The 19,822-nt window shown below is 39.1% G+C and overlaps 1 protein-coding gene across 2 annotated transcripts in view; it reads right to left on the bottom strand.

Moving 5' to 3' along the window:
* Positions 1 to 19,822, bottom strand: part of NOX4 (NADPH oxidase 4) — a 108,006-nt gene that overhangs the window by 9,861 nt on the left and 78,323 nt on the right. Inside the window, exon 14 of one of the 2 annotated variants that reach the window (XM_074932587.1) lies at positions 2,088 to 2,207. The exons of the other annotated variant lie outside the window; for it this stretch is intronic. Within the exon in view, the coding sequence (XP_074788688.1) occupies positions 2,088 to 2,207 (120 nt within the window). The remainder of the gene's footprint in view (positions 1 to 2,087; positions 2,208 to 19,822) is intronic. 2 annotated transcript variants of the gene reach the window in all.

Here is a 19,822-nt window from a genome sequence, read left to right as displayed (position 1 = left end):
AAGGAAAATAAGTGCCTTTCACCATAAAAAATGATAAAAGAAGAGAAAAATGCCAGGCATTTTGTATTGAAATGCTGCAGTTCAGTAACAAAACACCACTCTCAGTGATGAAACACTGCACCTGGACAAAGAGGCTGGATTGCAAGAATTCATGAAATAAGTCAAGTAAAGATTTAAAACAGCACCTCAGACACATGCTTGGGTCTACCTCCAGCAAGATATATTATGAAATAAAGGTGCAATCCCCCATTACAACCAAATCCACACATATATAACACTTCTTGTGTGTTTCTATGTTACCACTACCCATAATAACAGCCATTATTTACATATTCTTCTGCATGCAAGCCAGTAGCTTTCCTTAATGTAAGTTATTTTTTCTTAAAAATTGAGCATAGGGTTCAACAGTTAAGTGGAGGGAAGGGCAGAAGCAGGAATGAAATTGTGTACATACAACAGGAACACAACTGAGGAGGAAACAAATGATTACATCAACAAGCTTCTGATCTCCCCAGACCTGCATGTCCTTGACAGAACAGGACTGGCCCTGCTCTCTGCAGCGCTGGCATCATGAGGCATTTTGCACATTCACACCCACCAATTTTTGTTTCTAAGTCAGATCACCCACTAAAACACTGCTTTGTTGATGTTTAAATATTGAGAAGGGAAGCAGGCTACAACTGTTCCTTTTCCCCAGAATCACAGAATGATTCCCCTGCATATTGTACAGTGCACAAGGGGGAGATTGGCTACACATGCAGGCTGGAAGGCAATTTATGGCTTTATCCAGATAAAAGGACATTGAAATGGACATTTTGGACACTAACCTTCTATGGCAATGTCTGTGCAAGTCTTACAGCATCTGATAACACACTAGTAGAGGCAAACATTACCTGCTGCTGGCCCATCATGATGATCTGTGACATTTTTGCTAAACTTTGTCAAGGATAATCCATCACAAGGAAAATGGTCATCTTATCCACATGGGCTCCAGGCTTGCAGCAAAAATGTATCCTCTTCTTGAGAGGATGATCAATACACTCTCAGGAAAAGACAATGAGGAAGCCCCAAATGGTCTTTAAGGGCTGCAATTCTATGAGACAGCCTGGTGGGGCTGATAATTTTCAGAAGCAGTCAGCACTGTCAGGTCCAGCCCAGATCAAGGACAAAAGAACGTGCGCAGCATCTAAATGCAGCTTGAACTTCACTTCAGAGTTAGAGCTGGCCATTGGCACGTCCATCTTAGAACAAATGCTTCAGTTGTGCACTGTAAAACCCTCTCAAAGCCAGCTAGCTTTTCAAGGAAGGTTTGCTGCTTCGGTTGGCTGTTTATACAGTGTCTACAAAACAGGGATGCTTAACCTGTGCCTGGAGCTTTTAGCCAATACTCTAGCAAAAAAAATAATAAAAAAAATCAACAGAAATCATAAAAGCAAGCTTGTTTCACACAGTGTAAGATTTGGTGGGAACTATGTTGCCAGTGTGACACAGAAGCAAGAGATGAAATGTTTTGTCTGAATAGAATGTTGAAGACTTTAAATTAAAAAAAAAAAAAAAATCAGCAAGAAACAAACAAACAAAAAAAAGGCATCCCTAAAATTTTAACTTTTCAACTGGAGTTAAACATCCAAATGCTATCTGAATCCAAGTTGATCCCTTTCCTTTAAAACCTTAAGCTTACACATTTACAGAACAGACCATCAGAGCTGGCCCCACATTTCCAGCAGAAAGACTGTCACAGGAACCTGACTCAAAAACGCACTATCATAGTCCATAGCCTCATCTAACTGAAGGGCTGTTACTACATTATTCACAGTCTAGGCTGGTGGCAGGGTATAAAGGCTAGTAACACTGTCCCATTCCAGTTCAAATGCATTACTGGCACAACTCTGATGCAACTCTCTGGGTTACAAAGCCTGGATAAGATGATTTATGCTCTTAAGGGGACATCCCAGTTCTCTACCTCTCACCAAGAAATCATTCACTTATGCCAATGGAAGTTTTTAAATACTCTGAAAGTCTTTCTGACATGCACTACTACAGTAAATAGGGGGGGAAATGGCTTTAAAAGGGTTAAGCTTACTTACAGCAGTGTGTTGAGTACTGATGCAAATGGAGTAACTCCAATACCTCCAGCCACGCAGAGGCTGACCTCGTAGTTCAGCGATTCCTCAAAGGGACTTCCAAAAGGTCCATCCACATACAGTCTGCAGAAAAAGAAAAAAGCACTTTTAGAGAAACCTGCTAAAATCAGAGAGAGGAAAAGAAAAAATGAGCTGGAATTAAAACTCTACAAAGAATTTGTTTCAATTTTTTATTAGTCTTGAGATGCAGAATGTGAAAATCTTTTTCCTGGAAAGCTTTATGTGGAGAGAAGCCAATGTATAGGTGATAAGAAAAACTGTTATATAAAATCTCTTGGCACATTCCATGATTAGACCAGCTATTTTTTAATCAAACAAGTGGAGGCGACTGAATTATGACTGCCCTTTGTGTCTGGTATTAGGGGCAAAGAAGGTGCTGCACTGGAAACAGTAACAACTTGGTGAATTATATGCAGGAAGGAAGAGTTTGGCTAGGCCTGCCTAGAAGGTTCATCTCTTGATCAGGAACAGCTGAGATGGACAAAGGGTTAAAGAAATCTGTTTTTCCTGGTTTCTCATAATGCTTTTCAAGGGACTCCAGGGAATAAATAAGAGGTGACACATAACCATCATGCAGTATTCAAGAGGAACAAATTAACATCTGTCTACTCCTTCAATTCATGTCCAGACCCTTGGGAATGTGATCTATGTGAATTATACAGATATGTGATGAAGAAGAAAAATCGCTGAGTTGTACCCCTTTGACTCATGCCTCTCACTATTATGACCGTTTTGTCCACCTGCTTTTAAAGATTGTTTAGGAGACTGAATCCCATTCCCAACGCATTTTGATTATTTCAGATACTACTGGAAAGTCAGTTGACTATAATTTAAACATGGGCTTTTAGGCATCTTCAAAAGTTTGACCTCCAAATCTTTCTTACACTGCTGAAAGTCTGACCAAGGTCATCCATAGATAGCTCAAAAAATTATGGGCTGCAAGATCTCCAATAAGAATCACATTACCCCTATTCTACCTGTGGAATATCAACTGCATATCTTACTTCAGTAATAAACTTACATTTAGGAACTATTATAAAGACAACTTGAACAGTACTTAGACAAGGTCCATTCAGTGCATGAGTGGCTTACTGGATCACCACATTTTAGTTAACCAGTGAATTTAGCAAAATGCGGTGGGACCAGCACTGTGTTCAGCAGCTCAGTGACTAGGTATCTGCTCACAGCTAGACTGACTGAGATCAACCTTTGGCCTGAGTCCACAAAGAAGCTCCAACATATATTAGTTTTATACACACACATGTACTGGTACTATTACGCAACTAAGCCATGCATACTCTACGTCTAATGAAAGGGCTTCTCCTTTATAACATCAGCCAGAGAATTAAAGGAAGAAGAGACTTGTCTTTTCCCAGGCAAGGTCTTCCAACCCTCATCTGATTCTTTCCTTAAGATCTCAATCTGATCTATTTCTTTTAGTTTTGTTGTTTGACCCTTGGCATCTTACCAGTCAAGACAACATTTTGTCTGAGTATCTTTGGCCAATATGGTCCTTCCTAGGAAATTTCTTCTGGACCTCTGCTATTGCTGACATCTTAATGCTTCATATGTTAGGCTCCTTCTTCCACAGTGTCTTATCTAAACACAGGTAAGTATCTACTTTCTGGTGAATATGGCTGATCCTTAACTATTCCCTGTCTTAAAAACTCCCTTTTTTGTCTCTTGGTGCCCAACCTTGAGAGAAAATGAGAAGACACTGGGCCAGCCACAGCCATCATCAGAAGGCAGTGGAATTGTGGGCAGTAGGTATTTTTAAGCAACCAAAATTAATCAGTGATATTCATAGCTAAACAATCTGAAACCTAAATATGCTTATTCTTATTTTTGTCCTTATATTCTGAAGTCACTATAGTATTCTACAAATGTTTTCTTGGAGAATCTCAAAGATTTTCAATGTCAGTCAGATTAGTTCCAGCATGATGAGAATACTAGAAAAAGTATTTTCTAGTATTAAATTCACCTCTTACTTAGGACAGATAAATTCTTTTGCATAAGGGACCAAGAGAAACTTAACTGGACATGTATATACAATCTAAACAGAAATTTAAGTTTCTTCCCATTAAATGTTTCCAGTTACATAACACTTTATACCCCATTTGCTTAACAAGGTTTATTTTTCCACTAATGAAATGATACTACTGCTGGTTCAGAGTGCATCAGTTTTAAGAGATCTTCTAAATATTGCACTGTTATTTGACTGAGGAGGTAAAGGAGCATCACTTATTTAAATAAGCAAAAGGAGAAATGTAGAGAAGCAAGTAATTTCTCTGAAATTAATCTGCCCCAGGGGACATTTTGAGAGAAGTCCACAAACATTATGAGTCTCAAGTGTGTATCTCAACAGAAATACAATTTTCAGATATCAGGGTAGGGCAAAAAGAAAAATAAATTTACTGGCTAACAAAGACCAGCAACTGAAGTCCACTGTCATTCCTGGCTTACCTCTTATACATATGTCACCCTAATCAGATCCTGCCTAGCTGGTGAAATCTGAAGAATCACTCCTAAAGGTGTGAAGGGCATAAGCACAGGCCTGAAGGAAATTCCTTGCATTTTGCACAAGCAGCAATAACTTTCTTTTGGATATTCAAACTTGAAGCCAACATTTTTGAGGAAAAACACAATCAAACAAAGCAAAAGCAAACTAGCATTTTTCCAGAAATAACCACAGTGGATGTGACAATGGTCATATACTGCAGGGGTGCCACTTAGCAGAACTGCACTTCAGCCCACTTGAGGACTATCTGAAGCATGTATGTATCTATGTCTGATCTCAGAAGGGGCTAAGCAATTGCTGGAAAGTCTGAGTGCCACTGAACATCACTGACATGATCAGGAGTTGAAATATAGAAAACCAGATCTGGTCACCACAAACCAGTCAAGTGTGGTGCATAATTCCATGACAGAAATCCAAGAAACAACGAAAATACAAATAAATATGTATTTTGGTCAGATTGCTCCAGTTTGTGGCCCATTAGACCCATCTGGCCTGTAAAATATTTCTATCTGCCCACTGTGTCTTCCTCTGAGAGAGTGAGGAGCAGTTATTTGGACAGCAAATGCAGTCAGAGGAGCCAAGAGCCTCCTGCTGTGCCTACATGTGGTCCAGCACAGAACAGCCAGGAGTCACCATTTCCAACTGTGAGAAAGAGAAATGGGGTGAAAGATGGAGAAATATTGCTACTGCCTTAACCCACTCCAAGACTGCCTGAAAAGACTAAGGATAACATGATCTCCTTGGAAGATTTTGTTGGATGTCATAAACATACACTATTTAATCCCATTTTACTGTGGGGATAACTAAAAGAAATGTGGCTCTGATGCCTTGATGGAAGTAGTCATTTAGGAATTGATCCTTTTATTCAAGTCAGTGGAAGAAAAAAACCTCCTGATGCCATATCAAACTGTGCAGTGATGAACAGAGCAGCGATTCAGTCATGGACTTTTTCAGAGATTATGCAACTTTCGCTTCCTGTCAACATAGTCCTCCTTTCATTTGGTAGTACTGAAAAGTTGCATAAAAGCAGTTCATTATTGCAAATAAAATCTCACAGCGTTCAATAAACAGACAGACAAGCCAAGGGGGTAAGATGACTTTTTGTTTCTTGAGTTGTGCCCCAGATACATCAAACTTCCATGCTCTTCTCTCCTATTCCCCCAGCTTTAATTTAATTAACATGAAGGAAGGGAATGGAATTTTGCTAAAAGTTTAGAAATTCCCCCTTCAGGCAAACTTGTTCAAATAACGAGTTGTTCTTTTCACATGTATTCATTTCCAGTCTTAGGAGTGCTCTCAGTTATTCTGGCACAATTTCTTAGCTCACAAACAGAAAAAAAAAAGTTCCTCAAAACAGAATGTATCACAAAAAATAGCAGAGCATATTATTAAAAAGCATCTTACAGATAGCTGATGAACATATTTTCTATTTAAAGCACACTTACATTCTACAGTACAGCAGTACAGAAATATCCCATCAAGCACCAAGACATCTTGTTCCAGTGCTGGGCAATGCAACTGCACTAACATGGGGCTGTCCCTAAACCCAGGGACACTCTCTCAGGGACACAAGCAGCCGTACTGCTTTTGACACATAAGTTATTATCTTCCATAAGGAACTGTGGAGACACCTGTTCACACCTCGGTCAGACTTGGACCTCAGTGGCATGATTTTCTTCAGGGTATAGGTGCCCTTACAAAAATTTAATGCTTATATTCTACTTCACTACCCAACTGTAAATGCTGATATTACATTTTTTTCCAGGCTCTTTGGGAGCTATTGCGAGACATCATCTGGGATATTAGTGAAATAACAGATGGATAGGGGAGTTAATTCAAGAGCTTGTAGGAAATTTTAACTAAAGAAGTATCAGCATTTGCAAGCTGAACAAAATGCTTGGATACAAAGTACTGCATAGAGCACAGAAAGTGAAGTCCTAGTCTGCCTGAAGTTTGCAGCAAACGCTTATGAAAGTCAACAGAGTAAGGATTTCACTCAGCAGTATGAGATTTTATATCCTTGGAGCAGTATTCAGTTTGTTACTAAAACCCAGGTGTAGATACCTTTGTGTAAGCATACTGAGTAAGTCAGCCTCCGATACAGTCAAAAGAGATGCAGTCAATACGGTTAATGGAGCCTAGAGAGAGATTCAGGATGCGATGAATTGTTCTCTGTGTCTACTGACTCAGTTCAACAGGACCTTAGAGATCACTGTCCGTCTGGAATGGCAGCTGAAGGCTAAGCAGAGTGGCACTAGACACATAGCCTGAGGCACTTGAATCCAGACCTAGATATCCACTGAGACAACTGGAGCTTTGATACCTAGCTCACACACAGACACACACATTCAGATGTCTTCACCTGGAGCTGAATCCCTCCCCTGATCCCCTATGAAAAATTGACCATGTCATTGACTTCAATAGGTTTTGGATAAAGTTCTCCACAATCACGATAAAATCAACTAAACAACCTTCCTCCCATGCTCGTTCTTCTCTTTAACTTGTCCTACCAAAACTTAGTACTGCCATGATGGATGCAGGCTGGGAACTCCAAGGAACCAACTGTCTGATGGCTGAAACAGTCTCCTTATGCTCTTCTGCTGCTGTAACTCATGTACCAGAGAGATACTATCACCAGCCTCCACCCCCATGTGATAAATATTCAAACAAGTGCCTTCATGTCCGCCCACATTGCCCTTCATGCCTGGGAGGAAATCTCTGTAAACATTTGCAGAGCAATTTCATTATCTCCCTCCAAATTCCTTCTTAAGACTCCTCTTTTCTCTAATATCTAAAAACCTGATAAACCAGAAGTTGACAGTAGTTAGGCTGCCAATGTGCTCGCCATAGCTCAGTCATATTCTAGCCCAGTACTGTCTCACTGTTTCCCTGAATTCTGCTGTCTGATTGTATCCATCTGTTGTCTCCTGTTCTTCTAGTTTAAGTTGGTTTGGTAAGGATAGTCTCTCTGCTGTGAGACGGTGTGTATCAGGGTGGCTTCGTTTCTTCATGTTTCTGCATGTTTCTTCAGAGCAGTAGGATAATATAGATAAGCGAAGAATTAGTGGAAATGATCCAATTCTGAAACTTGTATCAGAGGCAAACGTTCCTATGGTAGGCTTGCAGAAAGTAACACTGACTACAGAAGTGTTCCAGACCACTATGGAGACCAAGGCACAATTCACAGTTTTCAGTAAAAACCTAGCTACACCAAATTACATGATTTAATTTTTCAAAGAAGCTGTACTTACTGCAATAGAAGATTTACAAATATTTTCTGCAGCAAAAAAACAATGACAGCCTCTTCATTCTTTGAAGTCAACATATGACACTTCATGTCATTACTTAAACCTCAATTAATAATTATACACTCTTGACACTATTTTTGCAGAGGGCTTGTGATTATAGACAGCATTTCAGTACCAACAGTCTTTTACAGATGAAGAAACACCACTGAACAAAGTACATCATCCTTGGTTTGTATAGATTTCTGAAACTACAATGGCTTTCAAGGTTTAAAAGCGTAACAAAATGTGACATCTGGCATGTGAGATCAGATTCCCATGTGTTCTCCTGACATTGTGAAGGATGATGTTTTCATTACAGAAAACAGCAGCCCCTTAGACAAGTAAGCTTGCAAAACCCAGTGGTTCCAATTAACTTTATATAGCATTTTGTGCAAGATTGCGAAGTGTTATGATTATAATACAGAATTTATTAGGCATCCTCTAATTTTTTTAACAGCTTGAGTTTAGTTTCTGATTGATTATTCATATTTTTTCCTTTCAACTACAAACATAGTCTTACAATATGTATTACAGCTTATAGAAGCTTCCTTCTTTCTTCTACAGAAGTGGCTTCCTTTATCAGTTAGTGAAACATCCAATTATAACCATGTAGATGGCTCAAAACTCTATAGAATCAATCAGCATCAGATTTTATTCTCATAGAAACATGCTGAATTACTATTATTTTTAAGATTCTAGAAAAGCTGTTTGTTTTAGTAAATCTCAGTTCCATTTATTCCATCACCCTGGTTGGGCAAAACAAAATGAAATCTCCTGTTATTATACTCTTAAGGGCCCAGACATGACTGAAGAAGAATTTCCATTTCTACAACATCCTTAGCAAAAGAAGATATGTTGAAGGCATGATGACAAGGGCAAGAATGTGGAAAAGCAGAGCAGTTTTGTGGATGAGGCTCCTGTAAACCCTGAACTGAGATCCATGGTTTTCTATGAGACACTGTTCAGGTTCAGGAAGATCCCACTGGAGTAGGCTGGAACACTACAGCAGCAGAAGTTGTACAGCTACCTATCAGGAGCTGGACTTGTAACAGAGGAATGAGGGTGGTAGAAGAGGAGAAAAGAACCTCACAACTCTGAATAAAAATTTCAAAAAAGCATGGAGATAGAACTTCCACTGAAGGCAACAGAAAACAGACTTGCACAGCTGATGGATACCCTTATAAGCATGGCTCCTATTTGTTCAGGATTCTAGAGCAATCTGAAGGCAATCTCTCAGACCAAGTTAATTTTCCTCAGAATAGAATAAAATTGTCTAAATATTGCCCAGAGTATTTACAGAGAACCCATATTTCTTATTACTCATTACTATCACAGGAGAGAAGCAATAGTTTAGACTGCTCACTTAGTTCGTTAAAAAGGTCTGTAAAACTACTATGAGAACTACAATCAAGAATAATGATGTATTCAGACAACTTTGTTCTCTGAAAGTACATATACTTTCTGTATCAAATTCCTGGGTCAATATTTTTATTAATGTTGTATTAATTCTTCTCTATGGCAGCCTTTTTACCATCATTTTTATAAAATGTTTCTAAAACATATTTCTTAGATTAAAGATCACACATGATTTAATTTTATTATAACAAGAAATCCAATTTTTCACTTATTGCCTTTACAAAATACAGTATCTATTTTGTGAAATGCCTTGCCTCTCTATAAACTCATCCTCCTACCAATTTTGGCTCAGCTAATAAAGAGAATAATAAAAATAAAAAGACAAGTATTTCTAATGACTGCACCACCTATTGTAACTCACTCTTTGAAAATTTAGTTTGTTACATCATTAAGTGATAAGATGCTGCAGGCCAGCAATCACAATTAGGTTGAACGTGTTGGCTGCATTTCTCTACAACTTATTCGCTGGCACAGTAGTTATCTGCCCATCTCACTGCAAACAGTATTTCTGGGTAAGCAAAGTCACTTAGTCAAACCCATCTTTCTCTGGAAAATTCTCTTTGCAAGGAAACGTCTCTTACAGCTATAGTTTTTTTTAAGGAAAGATGGTCTCCATGAGACTCACATCCTATACAGGTCAGTGAATGTGGCTATAGGAGTAGGTTTCTTTCAGGGCAGCTTCATGAAGTAAGTAATTATTGTTTTGAGGGTCTGTAAAACATCTTTGCTTGAACTTAACTGACAGGAAGCCTAGAAAGAAATTCTCTAAATATTGCTCTGACAGTTGAGGAGCAAGGTCTGCAAGATAATAATAAGGCAACTCCAGATGGCTTCCAGATTTTCAGTGATGTCCAGATAAGCTCATTTCACTAGGCAGACAGTTTCTTATGTGGAAAGGGATATAGAAAACCAGCAAGGTCAAAATAGCAAGAAAGAATACCTGCCAAACAGTAGTGAACTATATACAGTTTCAGTAAAATGGCAGTAAGAATGAGATCACTCAACTTGGAGGAGGAATTTCTGAAGTCAAGATAAGCCTATAGATGAGACTGAATACAGATTCATGGGCAGAAGCTTATCAAGCTACCAGAGAATATACTGCATTACATCATAGATGAGCTCAATGCAGGCCTGACCATTTTGACCTCTTCGTTGTTTTTCTCTGAATATTCTCCAACTTCATATTTCAAGTTCTGTTTTTCAGAGTGAACGACCCATTATTGTCTGCAGTGTTCCAATTTCAGTCCTGCCAAGGCTCTATATAACGGCATCATTATTCATAGGTGGTACTGTCATTATTACTACCGTTCTAGACATACAAAGATGCCTCTGTACAGCCCTCTGGCCTCTTGGGTTATTCAAAATAAAGAATTTTTAATCCCTTGAATTTTTAAATTTCTTCAAGCTCTTACCTTTCTATGTGCTATAAGAGTATCCATGATAACAGAATGTTATTTTTAGTGTTTCTAGCAGTTTTAAGAATCTGAGAGAGGTGACCTCGAACAAGATAGATGAGCAAGTGACTTGGTGAGAGAGAGAGGACTAGTGTTTAAGCAGTTCAAATATATAATTCCTCTCGTAACCCTTTCCACCCTTAGTTTTCATAAATATCCTGAGGGTTACAACCCACTGGGTGTGAAACACTGCTGTAGGGCCGGGTGACTATAAGACACTGAAGAGAACAGAGGCTGGACGTCGCAGCTGAGTACATATGGCACAGAGTCAGGGTCTAAGCTGAAGGAGCTTTTCCTGGGGGTCCAATACTGTTTCCTATTGGCCAGGCCCCCCGAAGCTGCTTTGTGCATATAGAGACACCCCACTGTGTGTGACTGGTCTCTCATTCTAGACATGGCAAACCTTGACTTGTGAGACTTCTTGCATAAAGTGTCCTGCAGCTCCACACTAGTCAAGCTGATCCCTGTCATGTTCGTTGCCATTGTGAAATACAAATCACAGGACTGTGCCCCAGGTCTGACCTCAAATGCCAATTTTGATCAGTCAGAGAGGAAGAGAAGTCCAGCCTTTTAATCCCATCTCTCTCATGCCAATCCACTGTCATTTCCAGCATGTCATTTACATCCTCAGCTATGCTCTTCCTTTTGGTGAAACCAGGTAGCCACACCTTCTCAGAGCTCCCCATCACAAGATCAGGAACGCTTAATTTAATAGGTTTAATACTCTGAAACATGCAGACAAAAGGCTGTTACAAAGTACTAAGTATGATCCCAACATTTCCCCCACCCCATGTCACTGTTTCTTCTTCAACAATGGTAATTTCTCTCTTGGTGAACTGTCTGACATTTCTGCCTATTCCAACTCATCTTCCTTTTCTTCCACCCACCTCCTGAATTTTGCCAGATCATTCAGAGATTTCAATCCATCTGCTCTGAAATATACTACCCTCCCTGGTCCAATATCATCCGAGGATTTAATTAACTTGGTGTTTACATCTCCCTTCTTGTCATTCATTATTTGATATATTGAAAAGAACAAGTCCCAAGATGAATTGCTGCATATTTGATACCTCACTCCTTTTAAAACCGTCTGCTTAAGAACTATTTGCTTCTTCCCACCTGTCAGCACTGACTTTTTCTTTTCTTCTTTTGAACATACTGTGCTGTATTCTTATTTAGACAATACTTTGCTAAATTCTTTATAGAAAAAAAAAATCTGATTCCAGGTCAAAGCAAATGGCAAAAATGCCACTGAATTCTATGGTAGCAAGACTTATTTCTGTAGGACTAAAAGGCATATTATCAAGTAGATATCCACTATACAAGTGTATATATGTGTATATATACATATATATATATATATATATATATATACACCAAGTCTACTTTTTACTATTTATCCTGCTGTGGTAGCTATATTTGCAAGGAAATACACCAGGACATGGACAGTACACAATGGATTAAATCCTACAGGTCTTCATTCTGTGTATCCACCAAACCTCATTTTTTGAAGAGCTAACTCTGTATCCATCAGCTGTTTAGGTGTTCCATGTATCATTTACTTTCTTTCTGTTTAAGGGTTCCCTTAACAATTGTAATTTAAACAAATTGTAAAGTGAAAGTTGGACTGACAGGTGCATACTTTCTGGTTCCTTTCTGAGATTCTGAAAACTGCATTTACATTTTTCCTAATGGTTGCAATCATCAACCATTTGATAAAACACTACCACACAGTTCTAATGTTATTACTGCTACATCTATTGTGGAAGTGTCCAAAGGTTCCTAATCAAAAGGTACTTTCCCTCTTGGAATAGGAACTTTACAAAGAGTTCAAAGAGGAAGGATGAATGCAGAAGCTTGGGTTCTGTGCTGGGATCCAGCTCGCTCTCTGCCATACCTTCCTTCAGAGAACTTGAGCAAGTCTGTTTAACATCGTGTGACAGCATCTACCTGTTAGAAGGAATAGTCATATTTCTCAGAGAAGAGCATTGCAACTATTACTTCATTACAAGTTTGCGATGCCCATAGATACATCTATAATGGTGGTCATAAACCCCATCAATATATGGATCACAGTCCTTAATGAGCAAATAAAAGGAAAGGAAGGACAACATTACACAAAGGAGTGTTTCTAGAGATTCATTGTTTTACGGTTTCCATCTGTCCAGCTGATGGCTTTTATGTGCAGACCTGATTAATACAGATTAAAAAAGGGTAAGCGATAGCTTCATATCTCATTGGAGAAGTCTTGCCAAGAAAAACAAGTGAAAGAAAGGGTAAGCATGACTGGATAAAGGCACCATCCCCATTATTTCCTTGTTCATTCTATTTCATTAACCTTACATGACAGCATTCAAATATTTGAGTGCACAGGGGTTTTTTTTACCACCAGTGACCCAATGCTAATAAAACTACACATGGTTTGGAAGCACTTTTGATATTTTTTTTTCTGTGAACAGGTTTTATGGTGTAATGTCTCTTGAACTTTCATCCTCCAAGAGACCTTCAGTGCAGAGAAAAACAGACCCCAGACTCAGCAAAATCAAGACGTCCCTCTTGTTTTTTAAACAGATGCTAAATATTTCCATCATGAGTCTTCTCCTTGGACATCATAAGAAGGATAGACCAGGGGAATGAGCCAAATTTAATTGGCTCTTAATTGCCAAAACATTTTCCATACGGTGCAGATGCTATTTGCTGGTGCCAGAATCTGAGTGCAGGGCCAAATAACTAACAACAAAGTTAATTCAGTGAAGGGGGTTCATCTGACCACGTACAGCTGGCATAGCCAATGCAGAGATGAATGGATTTCTTAATCTCCAGTGATGCTCTTTAGAGCTGCTTGCAGCCAACATGTTTTATTTTGCTATAAAATTACTTGAGAGAGCCATCTCAAATTTCAATAATCATGGTTTGCACCAATCTCTTCAAGTGGATTCCTTAACTGTAGTGCAAATCTCACCAAAAAAAAAAAAAAAAAGAAAAGTTAACCACTAACCACTGCACAGCTAGTTACGGCCATCTAATTACATGAAGGCAATATGCTTATAGACAGACACGCAAAAATGCATTCAAACAGCAAAGCACTGCTGCAAATGGGGCAGTGAAAGCTAGAAAAGTTCCCCATCTCAGAAGTGCTGCTTGTGCTGACTCTGAAAGAGAGGAGCAGGGGATGAGACCCAGGGGACAGCCTTTATGCTGCACTTAGAGCTTGGAATTAGATGCTCAAGTGCATGCTAATGGCACCATGGATGAAAGAAGCCTTGGAGATGCTGAACTCACTGCCTGTTTTCTCCTGGGGACACAGCAATTCGCAAATAAATTAGAAAGACATTACTCAAACCCTTCTCCCCAACACAAGACGGAGCTCAAGTTGTCCATCAATGCCAGCATCGTTTGCCTGTCACAGAAGAGCAGTGCCCAAAAGCTCTCATTACAGCTAGAGCCCTATGCAGCTGGACAAGCTCATTATATTTTGATCGGCTGATCCCATCTGGTAAACCTGTTCTTTTGAATTGAGGTATCTTTCTCCATGTAATGTGTGGACTGTGCACAAACCAGAAAGCTACATCTGTCTTTACTTACTTCCTTCTCTACATCTCTCCCTCCCTTCCTCCTCCCACTCAGACCATTCAATATTCATCATCACTGCTCCCTTCCGAGCTGTTCAGAAACCACACTTATCTTAGAGTTCTTTTCTTTTTCTTCAGTTCTCCAGTAAGTTTGAGCTGAAGCAAAATTTCATGTTGTCTCCTTGAAACAAAACAGACCCAACAGAGAAGCTGGCATGTAATGACTGTCCATCACAGAAAGTTTGCTCTTTCTGGGTGGAAAGCAGCACAGCATTTCACTTGGACATATCTGAAGTATGTAACCAATGACTTTTACACTCTTCAGATCAGCTGTGATCCTTCAGGACAGCACCCCCTGCCCTTCCCACTCAGAAACACCGGCACAACCACTGACTTGCTTACTGAATCACCCTAACTAATGGATTTTGGTACCTTCTAGTCTTTCTTGCAGCTTACACTAAAAAATTATGACAAGCATGATTTTGGTTCACAACTCAGACAGATCTTATCTTATATCAGCTTAAATGAAGTGCCAGTTTCCTAGATTTTGAGCAAAGTGAGTGGGATCTCTCCAGCACACTTCAGACTCTTACTGATGGAACAATTAGCTGAAATCCTAGAACTGCTTCCCTTGAAAACTGCAGTGGCAGGAGATACTCTTGGTATATTATTAAGATCACAAAGTTTCATCTTCACAGTGCCCAAATACCCAGAACACCAGGTTTATAACTCCTTCACAAGATAACATTACATCTACATGATTTGCCTGATCCAAGTTGAAAATGCATCTGTGGATGCAGCACAAGAAAATGTATGGCCCAGCTCTGCCATCATTTCTTTGGCTTTGCTCTGGTACTAGTAGTACATGTGATGGACAAACCGTCACTGACCACTTCCATTGCTCTGTTTTCCCTAACAACATAAAAAGTATGTCACAAAAAATAAACTACAAATAGCTGTGAAAGTCTTTTGAGAGGGGATGCAAATACCTTTATTTTGGAGAAAACACTGGAAATAAATGCCTGCATTTCAAATATTGTTTAGGATGCTTCAGATATCCATGCAAAAAAAGTCAATTTAATCTATTTTAAGATCTTCAGAATTAGTTTAGCAGAGGGAAATCAATATGATAAAGAAATTCAATTTTTTATGATGATTTTTCTAAAAGACGAAGTAATAATACCTTAAACATTCTAATATTAGGAATCACTAATAGTAACTTATTTAAAAGACTATTTTAAGCCTTAAAAGACATAGTATACAGTGAAAGGAAATACACAGTTATAATATTCTTAGGTAACATTACAATGCATCATGCAGAGGAAAGCAAGACCCCAGTCCTCAGAAGTGCTCAGGCATTTGGCTGTCATTAGACACTTTTGAGTACTTTGGAAACTAGAGAGGAGACAGAGAACACTTACACTGACAACTGTATGGGCTGTTGTTTAGGTTACTGTTTCCATACTGGTCAAATGGATTTGGGGTAGGAGGACTGATCCTGCACCTATGTGGTTTTTTGAAGTATGCAGCAATTTGCTTTATATTCCTCCCAGAGGAATGAGGAATATTCCTTGCATAGTTTGGTTCTAAATGAGCTTCAACCGTACACAAACTTAATTTAAACCTTGTATTACAAAGATACCTTGACAGCAATAGATAATTAAGTAATAAAGCAAAGTTTTACATGAAAGCTATTAGGCTCTAAGGCAAATGATTTTAGTATCTTTTCTTTCTGGTTGGTGCCTGTAACACAGCTTCTCTTATTACTTTGGCGGGAGAAAAAACATTCATAATACCAAAGAAAAGAATTGCTAGCCACCTCACTCAACACACGTAATGCCTCACTTTCGGTGCAGATGCTTAGACTGGTAATTTTCCGACAAATCTGTAACCCACAAAATTCTTCTATTAAAAAACAACAACCAGGAACTCTGAACATCACCCAGTTTATCTTCAGCATCCAAAACCTCAGTATATATCTTCTATTCAAACAGCTTTTGTGTTAGGATTTATCTACTTTAGTCTCCAATTCTGCTCATGAACAGCCTCAGCTAGCTGATTAGGCAACACGCAGAAAGGATTTGGCAGCTAATATCAGGGGCTGTTGCTGTTCTGCAGCTGCTAATAATGTTTTCCAGCTGCTTGCTGTCTGGCTGCTCAAAAGCACTTGTGATTCTTACAAACCACTTGACGTGGTCATAGAAGAACTTTCCTTGGGGCTAGGCTTGGCCTACTGGGCACAACCTCTCAGCAGGCAACTCCCATCCCCAAGATTGAGGATAATTAACATTTGGAATAACATACTATGGGATGAGATGGATTTTCTACCACTGACAGTTTTTAAGATTTGATAGATATTTCTGAGCTAAGTGCTAGCCTAGATACCGAGACATCTTCCTCCATGAAAGGGGGTTGATGCGCACATTTACTTGGGGATACTCGGTTCAGGGTGGTCCATTCGGCATCCCACAGCCCGTATCTCCTATCCATTTCTCAGAAGAGACAGGGGATGGCTGTTAGAGCAACATGGGCCTCCTGCTGTCCCTAATTATCACCAAGAGCTTAAAGCCCAACTTGTTGCATAAAAAAGAAATGTGAAGTGTCTCCCTCGCATATACTAAAGAACCTGCCACTCAGAATTGAACCACCATCAGTGCCACCCACCAAATTGTTGCTAGAACTGAAATCTAGGCTCATATTCTGATGAGAACAAGCCATCCTTGCCCATTTTATGAAAAACTAGAGCATAACTGTCTCCTTTGTCTTGAAGGTTTGCGGTCTCCTCTGCTGTTACACAGAGCATACACTTGTTCTGCTACCCCAGGGGCAGCAGCAGTGTATGCTGTTTTCTGCATTATTAAACAGCATGAAGAGGGAGCTTGTGGTACAGTTGAGATGCCTATCTAACAGTTGACCCGCTTCTCCAAACCTTGTTTGGGGAAGGGCCAGAACAGCAATGAGTGTTGCTAAATCTCTGTCCTCCTTAGAGACCAGGAAATAGTTTTTGCCTATGTCTTATACGAAATATAAAGTAAAGATGGTAGGCAATGCCTTTTTCCCTCCTGGTTTCTTTCACATGTTTAAGGACTTAACATTGTCCATTTTCCTCTTTATTACAGTTGGAATCTTTCTTTTCTCCCTCTTTCACCAAGACTTAGTAACAAAACAGCCACATAAGATGCTGACTCCTTTAGCAGGTTCTAGGAAAGAAAACAGCCTCCAGGGTCCCTCACTGGAAGCATGGGGCCAAAAATAAAATTGGTAATGTGCAGGTAGGCACATAGGAATGAATAATGCTGTTCCCTTTTATCCCTAGAGTCAAGGAGGAAGTCACTACTGTCAGCAACCATGACTCTTTAGCACTTGTTTTGTTTTTCAAGAGCCTGGTGCTTGGATTTCTGTAACTATGGCAATTGTGAAACTGTTTTTTTAAACTAATATAAGTCATTATTTTTAAAACTATGATAAAATTGGACATAAGGGCTGAAGGGATCATTGTAATTCTCTCTTGCATAACGAATCAAAGAACTTCACTAACAATTTCTGCATCAAAGTACTGCAATTTCTGTTTGAGCTGTTTAAAAAAGCATCCTTCAAGATACCATGTGGCAGATAATTCCTCAGTCTCACATTGCTGCTCACTACTAGGCAGGTAAATATCAAATAAATAAATATGCTTTATCAAGAACCATGCTCATGCTCCCAAACAGCAGAATGAAAACCAGCTGTAAGGCTTTGTCTTATACCATCCACTTTGAACGAAGCAGTGATTCCACCTACCAAATATTTTGAGAGGTTTAGGCATCTTTTATTTTCAGTCAGCTCTTTCCCCTTCTCAGTTGGTAGCACTGAAATGTTTTGCATAAAACAGTTCATGACAGCTAATGATCCACAACTATGCTATGATAAACAGAGCTAAGTTAAACTTCCATTCTAGATTGCTGATACTTAAAATATATATATGCACATGGAGCTTCAATTTTGCATATATGTTGCTGCACAAATCTCTCAGAGGATACAGGGTGTTCCCCACATCTCTCTACATTTGAAGGATTTGTACTTGTTTCTTCAAAGTTTCTTAGATTTCAGGTCTGAACTCTGTTGATGTCAGCAGCAGAATTGACTGGTTCACTCTATGTTGTCGGTACTTGAACTTGAGGCCTTTGCAAACAGAACAAAAGTGTCTTTATTTTGCACTAGAATTTACTGGGCCATTGTACTGATAAACATAGCCTCTGTCTCAATGAATTTATGACCCACATCTGAGATTAATGTGCAGTCCTAAATATTTCAAGATATTGGCCTTGTTTGATACTATGTGGATGTGTCCACACAAGTCTCTGGAGGATCTGAGCCCAAACATGTAGCGCACAGTATGAATTACTGTCCCCTTTCTTCCCAATTTCACTATAGTTTCAATGAAATCTAGATCCGATACTTGCATTTTTAGTGACATGATTACTCCTCTAACATGATTGTTGTTTTTTATAAGCAGCTACCAGTCTTTACTCCATTGCCACTGTTCTTACCATTTGGAAAAAACCACAAATGACAGAAAATTGCCCTTTACTTATAATGGAAGTCTTATTGTCACGGAGCTCAACCTTGCAGTGGTCTGCAAACTCTACAGTATAACCTGATATCACTGCAAGTCACATTAAAATAAAATGAAAGACAAAATCCCAAACCACTGCAAAACCCTACAAACATTCTTCTCTATAAACAGCTTGAGTTTCTTTTAAAGCAGGTATCTTTTCTTTTGCTTAATCAAGTAATGAAAATTCTCTGAGACTCAGTTTTTCTGAGTGCTCAGTGCTGCTGGCGAGATAGTTAGCTTCTAGCCTGCATTTTGAAATAAACCTTTGAGTGCTTCAAAACCAGTAATTTTCATGCTTAATGTACAATGCTACACAAAGCATTTAAAGTGCTTGTGTGGGCACTTCTGAAAGGCTCCTTCACTTGGCACTTTCCCATCTGATTTCAGCAATATGGGCAGGCCACATGTTTTTGCAGTAGAAAACAAGATAGATGTTATTTTAGATGAGAGAGTCAATTGCATCCAACTGAAAGGAATGTGGAAGACCTGATTTCTATTTCTGGCCTTGTCCCCAGGAGAATTGTTCCTGGGTGACACTGGTAAGTCACATCAGAGTCCCATGCTTCACCTTCTCCTTCAGAACAAGATAACTTTTGTAAAGCTCCTCAACAGAAAGCCTTTAACAGACAATCTCTCTGTAACAGTTCTACACCTCTTTTTAAAATTAAAAATCTCTTTGTCTTTACAATGAAGACTGAGTGACAAATACATATGTCATGATTCTTCCCCTTGTTGAACACCAAGGAAGATGATGTTGCCTTTGTTTCTAATGTGAAATGAAATGGGTTTCTAGACCACAATCCTGCTAGCTGCTCTTGTGCATGCTTAAATCTG

Source organism: Athene noctua, chromosome 1, assembly GCF_965140245.1.
Source record: "Athene noctua chromosome 1, bAthNoc1.hap1.1, whole genome shotgun sequence".
Classification (NCBI taxonomy): Eukaryota; Metazoa; Chordata; class Aves; order Strigiformes; family Strigidae; genus Athene; species Athene noctua.
The sequence above is the reverse complement of the archived record's forward strand: the minus strand, read 5'-3'. Positions and strand labels throughout refer to the sequence as shown.